The sequence below is a fragment of the Oryx dammah genome, unplaced genomic scaffold (assembly GCF_014754425.2).
Source record: "Oryx dammah isolate SB20612 unplaced genomic scaffold, SCBI_Odam_1.1 HiC_scaffold_23, whole genome shotgun sequence".
In the NCBI taxonomy this organism is placed as follows: domain Eukaryota; kingdom Metazoa; phylum Chordata; class Mammalia; order Artiodactyla; family Bovidae; genus Oryx; species Oryx dammah.
The window spans coordinates 79572973-79590345 of NW_024070207.1; the positions used below are offsets into that span (position 1 = coordinate 79572973).

The window sequence follows — 17373 nt, forward strand, 5'->3', positions numbered from 1 at the left end:
CCGAGGCCCACCTGTGGTAGCATTTGAGGCCCTCCCAGCCACTGCCCCATCCAGAGGAGCTCACCTTCCAGGTGGCCGGGTGGTTTCTGAAGAAGGCAAACATGCGTGTAAACCAGTGGTAGATCTCGTTGAGTGTCCGCTGCTTCTCAGGAGCCTCCAGGATGGCCTGGAGGTTAGGGGGTGTGTGGGTGAGGGGAGCTGCTCCCCCAAATGCAGCCTGACAGGGGCACTGGCCCACCTTGGGCTGGCCTCTGACCTGAGTGGAATTGTGGGGACAGGGGAAGGGAGGGAGATGGTGAGGGGAGACGGGTCAGAGACAGGGTTAGAAGTGGGGTGGGGGTGGGGCTGGGATGGGGTTAGGTGAAGGATCAGGGCTGGGGTTGAGTTAAATTTCTGGGGTGGAGTTTCCCGGTGGAGCTCTTGGGATGGGGGTGGGATGAGATTTCAGGGTTTAGGAAGTTTAAGGGCCAGGGGTGGGTAGGGGTTTGGAAGGAGTAAAGGGCCCAGCAGAGTTAGAGGTCAGAGAAGTGACTGGTTAAGGGTCAGGCTGGGGATGAGCTGGGGTGAGTCAAGGCGAGGGGTGGGATGACATGTAGCATTAGGTCAGGAGGCAGAGATGGGCCTTGTTATTTTGTGTGTCTGGATTGTAGTTAGGTCTTGACTGTGTGTGGTCATTTAAGGATCAGGGATGGGATTGGGTGTGGAGTGAGGCTGAGGGTCTGGGAATTTGATGCGCTTGGATTTAGGAATGGAATTGCATCAGGGGTCGGTGATCATGGCTGTGGTGAGCCTTCGGGTTTGGATGGGGTAAGGCAGGTGAATGAGTGGCATTGTGTAGGCTTAGGTGTGGGCCTGGGATGAAGGTCCAGGTGGGATCTGGTGAAGCCTTGGGGAAGGCATTAGGGAGATTAAGGTGAAGGGGTTGGGATGGGGTGAGGTGAAGGGTCAGGTATTACAAGGAAGGGGTTAGGGATGGGGTCTAGCAGGGGGATGTCTTGACAGACTGTGGTACGTCAGGGCTGAGGAAGGATTTAGGGTGAACCTGAGGTGGGCATAGGGGAAGGGGCAGAGATCAGATTAGTTTGGGGGCTAATTATAGGCCCAGGAGGCAGTTAGGCATGGGGTTGAGGTGGTCGTTAGGAAAGGAGTGGATTTAGGGCCAGCTCTTGGCTTGCCATGGCTTGGATAGCAGTTGAGGTGTGGGTTTGGGGTGTAGATGGGGGATCACATCTAAGGCATGGGTTTGTTCACACAGGAGCCCCCCTGGGGGTGTTTGGTGAGGGGAAGGTCCTCCACCCCAGCCCTCTCTTCCTTCTCCTCAGCCTGGCACCCCGCTTACCCAGCGGATGAGGGTGGCATAGGTGAAAGGGGGCCGCATGTTGTGGAACTTGAAGTAGTCCATGTTGTGGAAGAACTCTGTCAAGAGGTGGGGAGGGATCAGGTGCCATCTGGGAACTCCTCACTCCCTCTCCCACCCTCTGCTCTCCACCAGCTGTCGAGTCTGCATGACTGAAATCCCACCGTGTACACCGCTTTCCAGGATCACAATCACTGTTGGCTAAGCACTCTACGTAAATGATACCATTTCCTCTTTACACTGCTCCCACCACTATAGGGCTTATTCTTCCCAAGGTTTAAAAGTAGTAACTTCCACACCAAAGGGATGTAACTGGTTAAGTGGTGGGGCCAGGAGAGCACTCAAAGGTCCTGATCCCTGTTAAACCCATAGCCCAGACCTTGTGGGTGGCAGGGCAAGGTGAGCTCGGCAAGTCACCCTGCTTTTTCTTGGTGGTGGGGAGACAGAGTCCCTGGGAATTACTAAGCTAGCTCTCTCCCTCCTGATGACCAAATGCAGTGAGTAGCTGAAGCTCAGAGTGAGTGAGTCCCAACCTCCAGGGAAGACAGGGCTAGACATCTGAGACCACAATGGGGGCTTAGAGGCCATGGAATTCCAGAAAGGAAGCTTTTGCAAGCAGTTGCCATTTCCTAAAGGCAGGGTGGCAGTGGTAGGGAAGAGTGGTCCCCCACCTTGTACCAGTTAGGGAGATGAGGGTTCAGGAGGCACAGTGTAGGACATGCACCACCCTTACCTGGGAATGTGCTGTTTCCATGGCTGCCCCAGAGGTGCCTCCGCACAGCAAACAGGCCATCGGGGGCCTCCTGGGGTCCTGGCCAGGCCGGGACGGTGGTGCCTGGGGTGCCAGTGGCTACAATACAGCAGGAACCCTTGTCAGATGATGCCTGGGGGAAGAGGGAGGGGCTGGTGACCCAGAGGCTTAAACTTTCCACTTTAGTTTTAAATAAATGTTTTTATTAACAAAAGCAAGAGTGTCCTCAATTCCACTCTGATGTAGAATCCGACGAAGCAGCACAAACCATATTTATTAGAGTGGAGGTGGACAAATGGGTGTAGAGCACCAGTGATGGGGCCACAAGCTAGGGTTGAATTGGGCTCTTCTGCCACCCAACTGGGACCTTGGGGAAGTCACCCAAGCCTCCCTGGCCTCAATTTTCCTCATCTGTGAAGTGGGGATGATAGCAATACCTACCTCACACAGGCATCATGAGGAATTAAATAGGTAACATCACCAAAGTGCTCAGAAACAATGCCTAACACCGAGGGCTGGCTTCTATATGATCGCTGCAGGTGCCCAGGGCCTGGCACTTTGTTTAATGTTCTGCAATCATTATTTTGAAATCCGAGCCCTGCGATTTCATTTTGCACCAGGCCCTGTGAGTTATATAGGTGGTTTTGCCAGCAGCACGTGGTCTGTGTTCAGTGTTGGGTGATTTGCTGTTGCTTTGCTAACTCAAGATCATGATGTCTGGGGATCTTAAGATCAGAGAATTTGTAAGCAGAAAGTGACAGATTCCCAGGTCTGGGTATGTTTGGAGCTGAGGACAGGGGCCCAGAGATCCCAGGACCTGGGTGCAAGGATAGGTCCCCTGCCCCCTGCAGGAGCCTCTCCCACTGCCCAGCCGTCCATGCCACCTGTAGGTCTGGGATGGCTCACCGCAGATGGAGCCTTGGTTTGGGCCATCTTCCCAGCCAGATGGGCCTGCATAGCACCCAGCTTCTCCTTCTCCAGCAGCAGCTGTGAGGACAGGCACAGAGTGAGGCCTCGACCCGCTCTTTCTCCTCCACTTCTTTGCCCGGGCTGTGGTCTTCCCTGGGAGTGCCCTGCCCCCTTCCTTCAGGCCAGGCCCCTTCCTGGGTGAGCTTGGCTCCTGGCATGGGGTGGACTGACCATTTACCATGCCCCCACATCACCTGTTGCTCCAGAGATTGCACCACCTCCCTCTGGAGCAGACACTGCGCCCTGCCCTTCTCATCCAGGAGATGGTCTGCCTGGCAGTGCCTGGGTAGGGGGAAGAGTCCACGTGGGTGACCATGGTGGGCCCAGCCTTCTGGCTCAACATTCTCAGGGGAAAGGGCTCAGACTGGGAGGAAGGTCTCTTCAGAGTCTCAGCCTCCCTCCCCTCTGTTGACCTCAGTCTCCTCACACCTGTCATTCCTTCAACGCATGCCACTTGGCATCTATGGCCAGGGTGCCGGAGATGATGATGGATGGGTAGTGAGCTGAGAGCGGGCCAGGTAAGTGAGAGTGGGAAAGGCATTCCAGATGGAGAGGACAGCCTGTGCAAAGGCCTGGTCGTGAAGACAGGATGCACTGAGTTGCCACTGATAGTTGGGTATGGTTGGAGAAGGGGGTGGGTGTGAGACAGAAACAGAATGTGTATGTTTATGTGTGTGTGTGTGTGTGATGGGGCTGAGAGGAGGCAGCAACAGCCACTGTGAGGATCTGGGACTTTGGGGATCAATAAAATCAGGCTGGTGTGTTGGCATGACAGGGTAGCAGGGCAAAGCAGTTAGGAGTGTGGATTCTGGAGCCTGGCTATCGCCAGAAGCTGGGTGATCTTGATCAAGACACTTAACCTCGCTGGCCTCAATTTCTTTGTCTGTAAAATGGAGGCAGTCATAGCACACACATCTACTGTGATGCCCCATTATACAGATGAGGAAACAGGCTCAGAGAAATGAAGTAATTTGCCCAAGATCAGAGCCTGTGAGTGATGGAGTCAGGCTGTGAACCCACAGTCTCAGCTTTTGCCTCTTTCATCTTACTCCCTATCAGGGTGAGGCCTGAGCTGAAACCAGCACCCCCAGACCTTCTCCCACAAACTGCCCCCTAACCCCGGACCAGAATGGGCCTAGTGGGCCTGGCTCACTCACTTGAGGAAGTCTTCTGGCTCCTTAAAGACTTTCTCACATCCGGGCCACTTGCAGACACCATTTGCCAGCAGTGAGTAGGAGCCCTGGGGCACAGTCAAAAGGGTGCTGGGGGGACAAAGAGTGTCAGGGGCGGGGGTGGCAGGGCAGGGAGCCTTCCCAGCCCTGCACACTGACCTGTCTTTCCTAGGCATGCCGGGGCTTGGGAAGGTGCAGAGCAGTGCTGGCTCCCTGGACACCCACTCCAGGCTGGCCACGTTGATTCCTGCAGGGGGGACAGGGCACCTCTGGGTGCCAGGCTCTGAAGCTTGGCCCCGACCGGGCCTCTCGTTTTGAGCTTCCGACCCCCCCTGAGTTTGTCAGGCCCAGACTCCCAGGGGGGTCTGTGGTCCCTAACCTCCAAAGCTTCTGTAGAGCAGCTCAAAGACTGTGCTGACATTTCGACTAACTTTGCAAAAGATCTGTGGTTCTGGGATTTTGACATTCTGCGTCTTTAAGATTCTGACATTTTTGAGAGGTTGGAGTTTCCAAGATGATAAGACCTGACCCCTTTGGCCCCCCGAGGGCCGTGATTCAGCAGCCCACACTGCTTTAGTTCAAGGATTGGGGGCTCTGGGGTTCTGTGGAGCTGTGGGGTACAGTGTTACCAGGTGGCAGGCCGGGCCGGGCCTTGAGAGAGAAGAGCCCCGTAGCAGCAGTGGGTGGCGGGAGGCTGATCATAGCTGGGCTGTCCAGTGGGCGCACCTGCAGCACAGGGGTCCGGGCATGGGCATCCACCGTTGAGAGCTGGGGGCACATGAGGGCTGTGGTTCAGCCTGGTCCCCTCCCCAGTTCTCCCGCCTGCTCCACCCTCCCTACCCATGCTGAGCTGGTACCTGGTGCACGAAGTGTGGCCTGTCCTGGAGGAGCGCCTGCAAGTGGGGTGAGGGACCCAGCCGAGCTCCGGAGGGTGCCACCATGACAAGGGGTACTGTGGGCATCTGGGGGAAGGCAGGTGGGTGACATGCTATCCTTATGCTCGTTCTACATGTCTAATCCCTATACTCCTCACTGCAACCCTGCCTACTAGGTACTATGACCATCCCCATTTTACATATGTGGAAACTGAAGCTCAGGGAGATTGGGTGACTATTTCAAGGTCAAGCCAGCTAGCAAGTTTCGGAGCTGGCTTCCATCCTGTCACCTTACCTCTGTGGGCCCCCAGCCCTTTGTTACATGGGGGTGGAGACACACACGGCTATGCCTGTGGGATGATGATGGGGTCTCCTCTCCTGAGATATGGGTTGGGAGGTCGGCGAGAGCCTCGAATCTCTGAGACCTGCTATGTGGGGACTTTCTTGGCCCCGTGACATCTGCATAAGTCACAGACTTGCCTGGGACCCAGAAAACCACTTCCTGTGCCCCGGCTGGGCCCCCCCCTCCCAGTGCCACAGTAAAGGTCGGCACCTGTAGGCCCAGGTGCCCCACCCTGCCTGCCCTATCCTGGACCCTAGGCCTTACCTGCAGCTGTGATGGTGGCATGGGGTTCAAGGAGGAAGTGGAGGTGTGGGCCCCGCTTCGGAGATCCCGGCCTTGGAATATTGTCCCCGGGCTCTTGGTGCCCAGCTGGTCTGAGGCCTTGGGTGCAGCCCTCCAGCTGGGCGAGGCTCCTGGGGATGGGCTGAGTACCAAGGAAGGGGCCAAGGGCTTGGCTGGCCTGGGGTTGGGCATTGGGTCCTTGTTCAAGGGCAGGCTGCAGGGACACAAGAAGGAGGAAGTTACATGTGTGCTGGGCTGTGCGTGTATGAAATACTTAACTGTTTGAACCATGTGGACACCCCCTCTGGTCAGAGCAGGCATTGGCCAGGGACTGTCCCAAAGGGACCCCAGCTCTGGTCACATGTGTGTGCATATGCACGCACATACTTGGTGTCAGGGACACAGGTGTGCCTACTATGTCTCCAAGCACACCCCCCATGCAGACATACATAGACGGAGTACACAGCTTGCCCGCACACATTGGCACAACCCTGCTGGGGATTTCAGGCTGGTTTTGGGGGCTTCATTCAGGGTAGATCTCAGCACTTGAGTAGTGGACTTCAAGCCTCTGCCCTCCTGTCCTCCCAGAACTGGGTACAAGCCACACAACCTTTGCTGACCCTGCTAGGACTGGGTTCTGATTTTCTCCTAGGAGCATTGTTACCCCAGTGACTTGGGCATATCTGGGAGTAAGAGGGGGCCATGGACTCAAAAAATCCCTCTGGCTGCTGTAAGAGGGGGGTGCTCTAGGGAGGTGAGGGCAGAAGTAGGGGGAATAGTGAGGACGCTACTACAATAGTCCAGGCAAGCAACAGTCCAGACCAGGCTGATGGCAGTGGGGATGGTGAGAAGTGGGTGGATTCTAGTTATGTTTTGAAGGTGGAGTCAGGAGAACTGGATGGCAGCTTGGATGTGGGAAGTGAGAGAGGGCGGGTCATGGTGACTTATGGGTGTTAGCTGGGCAGCTGGAAGGACAGAGGTGACGTGACCTGAGATGGGGGAGACAGGGGAGCAGGGTTGGGGGTCATGATCCAGGCGTGGAGGGACATGGAAAATCTGGCATTAGATGTGCAAGTGGCAAGGCCGGGTAGGAGCTGAGTGGAGTCTGGAGCTTAGGCGGGCATCTCTAAGATCATCTCCACACTCCCACCCTGCATGGAGCTGGCAGGGCAGGTACCAGAGAGGAGGAAATACAGATTCTCTTGAGCCAGGGCTGGTACAAGCTCCTTGACTTGACTCCCACCAGAGTTTACCCCAATCTCTGCTTTGCAGGCCTGCCTCCCAGCTCATGCTATTCGACCTACCCAGAATGCTTGCTCTTCTTCCTGTATGCAAGCCCTGTCCAGAAAGTCCTCCTAAATGGCTCCAGAACCTTACACTCTCTGATGGACAGGGCCTTGGTTTCTCAGACTCATGTAATCCCAGTCTGAGAGGAAGCCAGAACTGGAAGGGACTGCCAAGTCCAACTTCCATGCTGTGGAAGTGGCTAACCAGGTACAGTGTCCCACAGCCCCATGGTGACTTGAGAACTCTACTTTCTCCAGCAAGTGTGTGCGTGTGTTCGTGTCCCAATCTCACCCCACAGCACTGAGATGGGCACAGAGCTGCTGAGAGCAGACCTGAGGAGTAGAAGGGAGGGTTCTGAGGGAGCAGTAACCCCTTTTTTCCTTTGCTGTCAGCTCACAGTGGGTGTCAGAGCTATGGTGCTGAAGGAAGTAGGGGTAAGAATCCAGGTATTTAAACCCCTAGTCTTTCAGGGGCTTGGACATTACTGCCTGAGAATTAAGAGCCTGGGTCTATGGAGGCTCAGAACAAGGGCCAGAGAGTGTTGAAGTCCCTGAAGATGTGAGTGAATGAATGAGTGGATGAAGGCAGGCAGAGATCACAGTGAGGCTTGAACGAGCCAAGGGACATCAGGCTGTCAGCAAACCATCCAAAGCTATGAAAGATGCATGAACAGATTCTCATACCCCTACGAAGAACCACCCCTGCTGACACCTTGATCTTGGACTTCGGCCTTCAGAACTGTGCAACAAACCATTTCTATTGTTGTAAGCCACCTAGTTTGTAGTACTTTGTCACAGAAGACCTGAGCAAACCAGTACCGATTTTGGTGGATGCATGAATGTTTCCCAGCACTCTGGCCTAGTCCACAAGGCTAGCTTGTGGTCAGTTCTCCAGTTGCCTGGACCCTTGTCCAGAGCATATAAGAAACCACTTCCCCAGATATATCTGGAACCACCTGAGTCAGGGCAGCATAGATACATTCTCAGAAAGGGGCCGTGGATACGGTCTGTCTGGTGGTGGGGTACCTGGAGGGCCAGACTGGGCAGCCGGCTTCCTGCACTGTCTGTTGGGGCGTCCCTTTCTGACTATTTCTCAGAAGCCACATGGAGGATGTTTCTGGGACACAGATTGTATTTTCGTATCGGGGTCTGCATCTGAGCCCTGCTGTCACGGCCCCCGACTTCCCCAGATATTTCTGCCATTGACGTCATGGCGGCCGGATGCACTGGGCTTCATCAGTACCAAGGAGGAAAAGAAGGGGGCAGGTACCCCACCCCACGGGTTTCATTCCGAGAATTGGCCATCCCGTCCTGCAGCTGGTTTGGCCCAGGTGCGGTGATGTGGGTGCTGGCGGATGTGGTGAGTGACATCCATCTGGCCACCATGACGAACCCTGGGCCCTGTAGACCTGGCCCTTCTTGAGCCATGGAGAGGCCCAAGGTTTGACGCTTGGGGAGTGCCATGCAGACCCCACAGAGACTGGGGCCCTCGGAGTCTTCAAACGGTGCTATGCCAGAACCTTAGAATCATAGAACATTATTTCTTAGATTCAAAGGATCCCAGAATCTCAAACCCACAGACTCTGTGGGGTCCATGGGCTCAACTTCTCAGTATGTGAAGGCCAACGTCCCTGGTGCCCAAATTCACTGGAACTTCCTGAAGTTCACAGTGCCTCCTGCCTACCAGGCCTGGAATTGCAGCAAGCCTCCCCTCGGCCTCCCTCCTAAGTTCTGGGAAAGCAGGAAGGTCAGAATCATCCTCTCTGCTTCCCCCAGCATGGAACCAGGCTCTGACACTAACCAGCTGTAACTGTCTTCAGGCTCATATGTAAATTGAAACAGTAATAGTACCCATCTTCCAAATTTAATGCCTGCTAAATGCTTAATGAAATGTCAGTGATCAGTAGATGGACCTGTGAAGGGTCTGTCTTCTGGTCCATTCTGGGACAAAGCTCCCAGACTCACAGCCACTATGCCAGAGATGGGGGAGGGAAGAAAGGGGACGTTGAGGCCAGCACACCTTTGGCTAGGACCTCATGGTGGGAGCAGGAAAGGCCCTGGTCTTTGCCAGTAGAGAGTGCACCATCAGGCTCTCTGGAGGGGCTCCGGGATAGAGTCCCAGGGACCAATGCCAACTCTGGGGATATGGCTGAGCCCTGTCCACGGCCAGACTCACAAACAGACCAACTGATGTCCCTCTAGTATCACCACCCTCTGGCCATGAGGCTTCCTGACTCATGGGGCCCTGGGACCCCACCCAGCCTAGCTCTTTGTGAGGCTGGCCCCACAGTGTGACCCTGAGGGTCCAACTCGTGAGAGGGCTGAAGGGGGAACGGCAGCAGATGGGAGGCAGCCCAGGGTCCCCCTGTGCCTGTGATGGGTGCCGAGGAGTAGTTTGAGGCCTACAGTTGGGGACAGAGACACAGCCAGGGCCCCTCTAAGAGTCTCGGAATCTGAGCTCGGGTCTCAACTCTGCCACTATGTCTCTGTGAGGGCTTCATGCCCCGGCCTCAATCTGCCCCCTCTGTATGCTGGGAAGGGGAGGGGTGTGGAGTGGATGAGGGCCAGGGGCCTTGTGCTCTGTGTCTGGGTGAGCAGCGAGGTGTCTGCAGGCCTTCGATTCGATAACTGCCCTTCTATCCAGGGGAATGGCTGGAGACAGGGATACAGAGAGACAAAGAGAGACAGAAACAGACATAGGCAAATTGAGAGACCCAGAGGACTAGAGAGAGAGATGGGAGAGACATGGGGTGGGACAGAGAGACACTCGGAGAGAGAAACAGAGAGAATGAGAAAGATAATGAGAAAGGAGAGAGAGTGAGGATGAGCAAGGAACTCACAGGAGCAGAACGTCAAAGACAGAGAACAAGAGAGACAGAAACAACACGGAGATGGGGAGAGACAAAGAGACAGATAAGAGAGACAGAGAGAGAGGGAGACGGAGAGAGACAGAGAAAGAGATGCTCCAAGTAAGAACAGTTGTTGGTCTCTGGCTGGAGGAACTGATCCTTTGTTATTCCACAATAACAAAGGAATAACAAAGGGCAAGGTGCCAGGGCTTTCAGTGGGTGCTACATTGTAGCGAAGAGCAACAATCACAAAATGCTGTGGCCCTGGCACCAGAAGAGACACTGAGGAACAGAACAGAAGGGGGAAAAGCTCAAATACAGACCAACATCTACAGGGAATGGAGTTGTGATGAATGTGGCATGTGGCATTTCAAACCAGGAGACATTTGAAAGAGACTGTTTAACAAATGTTTCTGGGATAATTAAGGGGACAATAAAGTTAATGACTGACCAGTCCATTTTCCCACCAACCCCTCCCTGCCCAGTGTGAAATGTCACCCTCATCATCTACCCTAAAATAAATTCCAGATTCATTAAAGGGATAAATAATAATATCTTATATTGATCTTGGGTTTATTGTATGCCAGGCCCTATGCTAAGCATTTAAGAAGGATGAGAGATTTAATCCTTGCAACCTCCCTTTGAGGTTGGTACTGTTATAACCATCACAGTACCAATGAGGAAATGAAGGTATAGAGAGGTTAGATGCCTGGCTAAAAATCACACAGATTGCTTGGGCTGAGGCTGGGTTTGTCCCAGACAGTTTGGCTCCAATACCCACACTCTTAACCTCTAAAGTAAATGGAAAAAATGAAGCCATAAAAGAGAATAGAAGCCAACACAGGTGAACATTTATCTCATTTTCAAGTGGGAAAGGACTTTCTAAGCATAAAACCAGAGACAGTAACCACAGAAGAAAAGACTAACCTCGTTGACAATATAAAAACATCATAAGCATCACAAAACAGCAGAAATAGAAAAACAACTTCAGCAAATGATTGAGAGAGAATATTTGCTGTATATGTATGGCTGAGGAAAGGTTAATATTCTTTTATATAAAGAGCTGTGACACATCAATAAAATAATGAACACCCTATTATGACTAAGGACATGACCAGACAACTTGGGGCGGGGGGAGCACGAATGGTCAACAAACACTATAAATTATCAAAAGGTGCAAATTTCAACAACATGGTAATATTTTTCTTACCTGTTGTGTTGAGAAAGGACTAAAAAATGATAATACCCACCCATGGTTAGCTCAAGTAGAGGGAACACAAAACAGGACAACCTTTTGGGAGAACAATTTGTAGAAAGGGTCAGAAACCTTAAAAATGCACAAACCCTTTGCCCTAGCCACTCGACTTGTAGGAATCCGAGGGATTAATCAGGGATGATTATGGGAAAAAACTAGAAACAACTCGAATGTCCAAAAATCAGCACTTGGTTAAATCAGCTGTGGTTCACACCAATGTGAGGATAGTCTGGACAGTTATAAAAGATCATTTTATGTTGAAACATTTTTCAGTGACCTACAAAAATGCTCCTATTCATTGAATAAAGCAGAAACAAAATCAACAGATAGCCAGATAACATGATTCTAATTTGGTTAAAAAAAAAATACTAACAGTTAACAGTGGGCACTTGCTAAGCCTGCAGAGACGAAATCACACTGACCCTGAATGATCTACTGTTACTGGACATGGATCCTGGCCACACACACACATACACCAGGTCCTAAGGGTATGACCCCGCAGCTAAACCATGGTTGACAATGGTATGGAGTGCCCCCCAGGAGGCTCTCATCATGCGGTGCAAGCACAAGTTCATGTTAAGGGCTCAGCCCAACCCAACTCCTCTTTTGATCAGGGCAAACAGAATTGAAGCTCATTCTTGTAAAATGTAAATGTCCTTCTCAACATTACTTAACACACTGTTATTAACCGCCAACTGTACAAAGTTATATGCTAGACATTGGGGTGTGGGGAGGCAGGCAGGGAGAAGGCAAGACAAGTGAATAGAAAAGGTGGTGGGAGAGACGGAGGAAAGGAGACAGACGGAGTGTGGTCAAGATGGAGGAGACAGCAACAGGGGAGATGGTCAGAGCCAGAGAGAGACAGAGGGATGGAGATTGTGCATTCCAGGGAAAGACAGAAAAAGAGTGGGGCAGAGAGACATAAAAAGAATGAGACAGAGAGGGATGGGAGGTATCAAGAGAGAAGAGCTGAAGAGATGCCACAGACGTAGTTGAAATTTCCAGTTTTACCTGGATAATATTTCAAGTTGTTCAAAGCTCTGCAATTCATAAAGATTGGCAGTTGATATATTTAAAATATCTTACCCATCCACACATTGATCCATTTATTTATCTTTGCTTCTGCCTCAGCACTGATTAAGTGCTTGATCGATCAGTCTTCTGGCGTTTGTTATTACTATTATTACTGTAAATAATACCTTACCTGACCAGGACCACAGGAGCTGTGTGCGTCTTGACAGTCCCCAAGGGCCCCCGATCCCCTCAATGCCTACCTCACTGTTGTCTCTTCCGTTGTACCCACATCTGGTGGGGGAGAGTGGGGACACTCACCTTGGTGAACTGGACTGACAGAAAAGGATCAGCTTGGCTTGTGGGAAACTGTCACATATCAAAAACAACTTTGCTTTTATACCGAGAAGAAAAACCACGGTGTGGAAGCCACAGACCTCTCTCTTCTAATAATCCAATTTTTTTTGATGAGTGTGTACGCTGATAATCACGGGGTGGGGGGGGTTCTCATAGTTTTTTTCTTCTCTCTCTCTCTCTCACTCGCTTGCTGTTTCTTCTCTTCTTGATTATGAGACTTAAACGGAAATTTTGAAATTTTGGGTTTTTTCTTTGCCCTTTACGAGTCATCTGAAAATATGATTTCTTCCCCTCACTACAGAGGTGAGAGGTATCAATGAGATAACAAGGCTCATGAGAAACCACAGTTTTTAAAACAATTGTGTAGAGTTAGAAAAAAAAGGGAAAAGAACTCAAATAAATCACAGGGGCTTCTCAGGCAAGTAGAGATGCCACTCCGTGAGTGAAGGCATATGTGAGGGTCTCCGAGGAAAGGGAGAGATGAACTACAGACTATGTGTGGATGGTAAATGCCAGGGAAAGAAATGAAATAGGGTTGCATTTCCAGAGGCCTTGCTCTCAGGCCTGTTTACCCTTAAGTGGAACTGACATGGTCATCACGCTTTTACTGCCCAAGGATGAGGAGATCTGGACATTCTTGCAACCCATCTTCTCACTGAGGGTGAGGGTCATAGAAGTTAATTCACTGAGAAAAAATGCAGGGAGTCCCTCCCTACCCCCTCACAATTCACAGAATCCAAGAGTCTGGGAATCACTCCCAGAATCTCCTGAACATCACTGAATGAGGAAAGGGAGAAAAGTCTTGCCTCCTTATATCTCAGGGCCTGAGAACTCTGACCCAGAGGCTACCCTACCAGGAAGGTCCCAACCAGGCCCCAGTATTAATATATCCATCCTCGCAAAGCCTGGAGAGGCCCGTTGGGACACCAAACTTCTCATGGTCAGGTACATCATGTTCTGATGCTTCTGAGGCCCTCAGCCTTTGTAATTTTCTACTCTGACAAATACCAGTTTCCTAGGATTTAGAATTCCAAATATCCACCATCATCCCCATAGCTGACAGTTATCTCAGATTTTCCATGTGCTAGGCACAGCACTGAACACTTCTCACAACTGATCATGTTCAATCCTCACCACAGCCCTTGGAGATCCATCTGTCATCACTGCTGTTATACATATCCGGAAAACAGAGACATGAGGTAGTCCGGCAATGTGCCTGGGATGACAGAGCTGGTGAATAGGGGCCCTGTGTCCCATTGGTGGTGGAGTTTGAAACCCCCATGCTTCCTTGAGCACAATGGTCTCACATTTTAAATTCTAGGCTGCAATGACAGGGAGGTTCTGAGATTTGGAGATTCTTCAGTGGGCTTGAAGGTTTCAGGTTGTCCAAGACTTGGTGGCTGCATTTCCTCACCTCAGTGAGCATTCCCTCCAATCAATGGTCAGCAGGAGTGAGCAGCCTCCCGGGGGCTTCTCCAGATAAGCCATGGCTGAGACTCTGCCCTTGGCACTCCAGTGCCCTGCAGAGCCTAGGGTTCTGCCATCCAACGTCTACTCCAACCCATCTGCAAGACTGGCTTCAGGCCTGGAAAAGAAATTGGGAAGAGCTTATTCACATGGTATAAACCTCCTGTCTAAGACCCACCCCTTCACTTCTTTTTCTCCCCATCACCTCCCAAGTTTTCAAAAGAAGGAGAGCGTCTTTCCTCCACTGAGACTTACCTTTCTGGAAAAGTGCAGAGGGGCCTGGTGGCCTGGCTTTGTAAGATAAGAAAAAAAAAAAAGTGAATAGAGAAAAAAGACCTAAAAAAAAAAAAAAAAAACCCCAGCCAACAACAATAAAGAAAAAAAAAAAAAACCAACTCTCCCTACCATTAGTTCAAAACAATTTCACTGGTTGAGGCGTTTGAGGTGGTAGGATATGTCTGAGACCCAAAGATGGCCCATGTGTGCTGAGCAGCCAGGGGAGGCACCAAGTGGGGTAAGGTCTCAGGCTGGAGGCCTTCAGGGATCCTGCATACAGCAGGAGCTTAAAAGATGTAGCATGTGGTTAAGAGCAAGTGATGAGGTGAGGAACATGCTTGTCAGGAAGGAGTCTGACTTTACGGATGTCCCCTTGCTCCTTGTGGACTTGGGGGATCTGAACTATATAACTATAAACCAGGTCAGTTCTAGAAGCTGAGGCCCCATTCCCTGCCCCAGTACCTTTGCCTCCCTCCTGAGAGAGGGGGCTCTTTTTTCCCTTTCAGAGTCCAAGGTGTGGGTTGCATCCTCCCCACAGGGCCCATACCCATCCTCTCACTCCGTGAGAGGAGCACCAGAAAAGGAGGGAGAAGGCTGAGCGAGGGGTGATGCTGCTGCTGTTGGGGGCCAGGACTCGTGCACAGCGAGGACCAAGGGGTCAAGTGGGCAGAGGCCGGGGTCACCGCCTCTCTACACTGGACTACATCCTCTTGCGGAGGAGGCTTTGGTGGGAGAGGGGACAGGATTAAATAGAGAGGTTGGCGAAAGTCTGCAGAGAAGTGGGCCTTTGACAAAGATTTGAAGGAGGTGAGGGGGGAAGTCATGTAGATGATATCTGAGCAATTCCAGAGGAAACAGCCAGTGCTAAGATCCTGATGTGGGAATGTGCCTGATCTGCTCAAAATATACCAAGGAGGTCCGTGTGGTTAGAGTGGTGCAAGTGAGAGAAACAAGGGTAGGAGGGGAGGTAAGAGAGGGGACTGGGGGAAGGGGCATTGAACCATACAGGACCTTATAGACCATGGTAAGGACTTTGGCTTTTACTGAATGAGCAGGAGGCCATGAGAGGGTTGTGAGCGGGGGAGAGATGTGAACTGTCATAGGATTTAACAGGATCCCTTTGATTGCTGAGTGTAGAATGGACTGTAGGAGTGAGGGTGGAAGCAGAGGCATCAGTGAGAGGAAGGCTACTGCAGTAATCCATGTGGCTGATGATGGTGCTGGCAGTGGAGGGAGTGGGAGAGGGCATATTTGGCAAATACAGCAAATGGAGAGCTAGCAGGATTTGTTGAAGGATGGCAGTCTTAGACCAGACCAGGACACAGACAAAGGAGTTCCTGGACTACTTAGCATCTTGAAATTTTAGGTAAGAAAAAAAAAGTTCTATCTTGTTTAAGCCCATATTATTTTGTGTGGGTTTCCCTGTTATTTGCAACTAAACATACTAGTTCCTGGCCCATGACCCTATCCTGGACACAGACCTGAGGAGGGGAGCCCTCTGGGAGAACTGCCTTTCTCCTAGGGATGTTGTGAGTCGGAACCTTCCATACAGTGGGTGTTCAGAAAAATCCTCCCAGGATGGAGGGAGAATGTATGAATGGTCATGTTCAGTGGACATAAGCTACAATTCCATTCCCACAGGAGGCAGGGTTTCAAAGTAAGAGTGGAAGGGGAGTGAGAGGAGTTCATTAGATGACAAGAAGGAGCAGTACTCTTGGAGAAGGGAACAGTAGGAGTAGAGACCCGAGACAGAAAGAAGGGAGGTGAGGCCACTGTGGGGTGTGGAGTCAGGCAAGAAAGACAGGGCTCTGATTTGTGATTACATTAGTCAATGTCTGCCAACATGCCCAACCGACTCCTGGATGCACACAGTCATCAGTGTTTCTGAGCTGGAGTTAGAAACAGCTAATCTTCCCCACAAAGCTCTGACTTTCATTTGGCCATTCACTCAAGAATGATGCCAAGTCTGGAGAATACTGATGATAATCAGGGGCATTCTTGGCTAGTTAGTGGTACCGCTCAAGAAAAGGCTCGGAGCTGGGTCGGGAAGGCCAGTAACTGCGACAGGAGAGGTCCGTTTTGCCTTCTTAGGTTTCACACGAGGATGCAATCTAGGTCTTCAGGGGCTCTGGGCATTCACACTCCTGGGGCAACAGGGAGTCACAGAGGATTAAGGAGAACGTAAATTCATCCGTCAGAGGTGTACTCTTCCTAAAGGCTGCCTACATTCTACAGATCAGTGGCCTGATCACCCTACAGCTCAGGCGGCCTACGCACTGTCCTCTTCTCTGGCCTCCTTATTGGCTGTTCATCTCCTTCACAACACCTAAAACATCCCAGTTGGTTCTGCTCTTTGCAGTCCCGCCTCCGGGTCCTTCTACACTTTCTGGCTTCGGCACTGGTTCATCCCGTTCTAGCACTGCCCTTTGCGGTCTCAACTGCTTTAACTCTGGCTCCCCCATTGGCTACCCGGCAGCTCTTCCTTACTACTTCATCGCCCACCCCATTGGCTCTTCCTCTCCCCTCCCCGCTGAAGCTGCTGACACCACTTCCTGTTCATCTTTTTTAGCCTCCTTATTGGTTACGTCTGCCCTGGCACCGCCCCTTAAAGGCGTAGTGCACACTTACAAGACTCTCCATTGGCTCACTGAAGCTATTATCGTCATCCTTACATCACGGGCGCGCGGCTCCCCATTGGCTCCTTGCTGTCTCTCTCTTCCGTCCCACTACCTACGCAACCTACGGATCTCCTACTTCTCTGGCCTTTCTGTTCACTCCCTGCTGCTCCCATCGCCTGTAGCCATTCCATTTTCCCCGCCACCCCCTCTCACACTTCCCCATTAGCTATCCTAGGTCTGCTCTCTTCATCCCAGGCCCGCACCCCCCACGCATCCAGGCCTCTCCATTGATTCCTCGATCATCCCGCCCCCTACACCGCCCACTCTCGGGCATCCCCATTGGTTGTGTGCTTCCCCTGCACGCGCTTCATCGCCTACGTCACGCATGCGCGGATCCCCATTGGTTCTCTGCTATACCTGTCTTCGTCTCACCGCCTACGTCCCCCGTGAGTCGTAACCCGCCCCCTCGCTGGCCTTCCCATTGGCTGCCCGCCCCTTCAGGCCC

The 17373-nt window shown here is 51.8% G+C and overlaps 1 protein-coding gene across 2 annotated transcripts in view; it reads right to left on the reverse strand.

The window, feature by feature from the left end:
- FOXP3 (forkhead box P3) overlaps nt 1–17273 on the reverse strand; it is an 18468-nt gene extending 1195 nt beyond the window's left edge. The window contains exons 1-11 of one of the 2 annotated variants that reach the window (XM_040265969.1): nt 13922–17273; nt 5732–5963; nt 5107–5211; nt 4879–5017; nt 4409–4496; nt 4235–4339; nt 3272–3359; nt 3015–3095; nt 2091–2241; nt 1340–1416; nt 65–166 (exon numbers count right to left, since the gene is read on the reverse strand). In XM_040265969.1, the coding sequence (XP_040121903.1) occupies nt 65–166; nt 1340–1416; nt 2091–2241; nt 3015–3095; nt 3272–3359; nt 4235–4339; nt 4409–4496; nt 4879–5017; nt 5107–5211; nt 5732–5963; nt 13922–13995 (1242 nt within the window). In that variant the 5' untranslated portion in view covers nt 13996–17273. Of the gene's footprint in view, nt 1–64; nt 167–1339; nt 1417–2090; nt 2242–3014; nt 3096–3271; nt 3360–4234; nt 4340–4408; nt 4497–4878; nt 5018–5106; nt 5212–5731; nt 6710–13921 lie in introns of those variants that run through there. The other variant, XM_040265968.1, reaches the window with a different exon arrangement.
- Nucleotides 17274–17373: the final 100 nt, after the last annotated feature.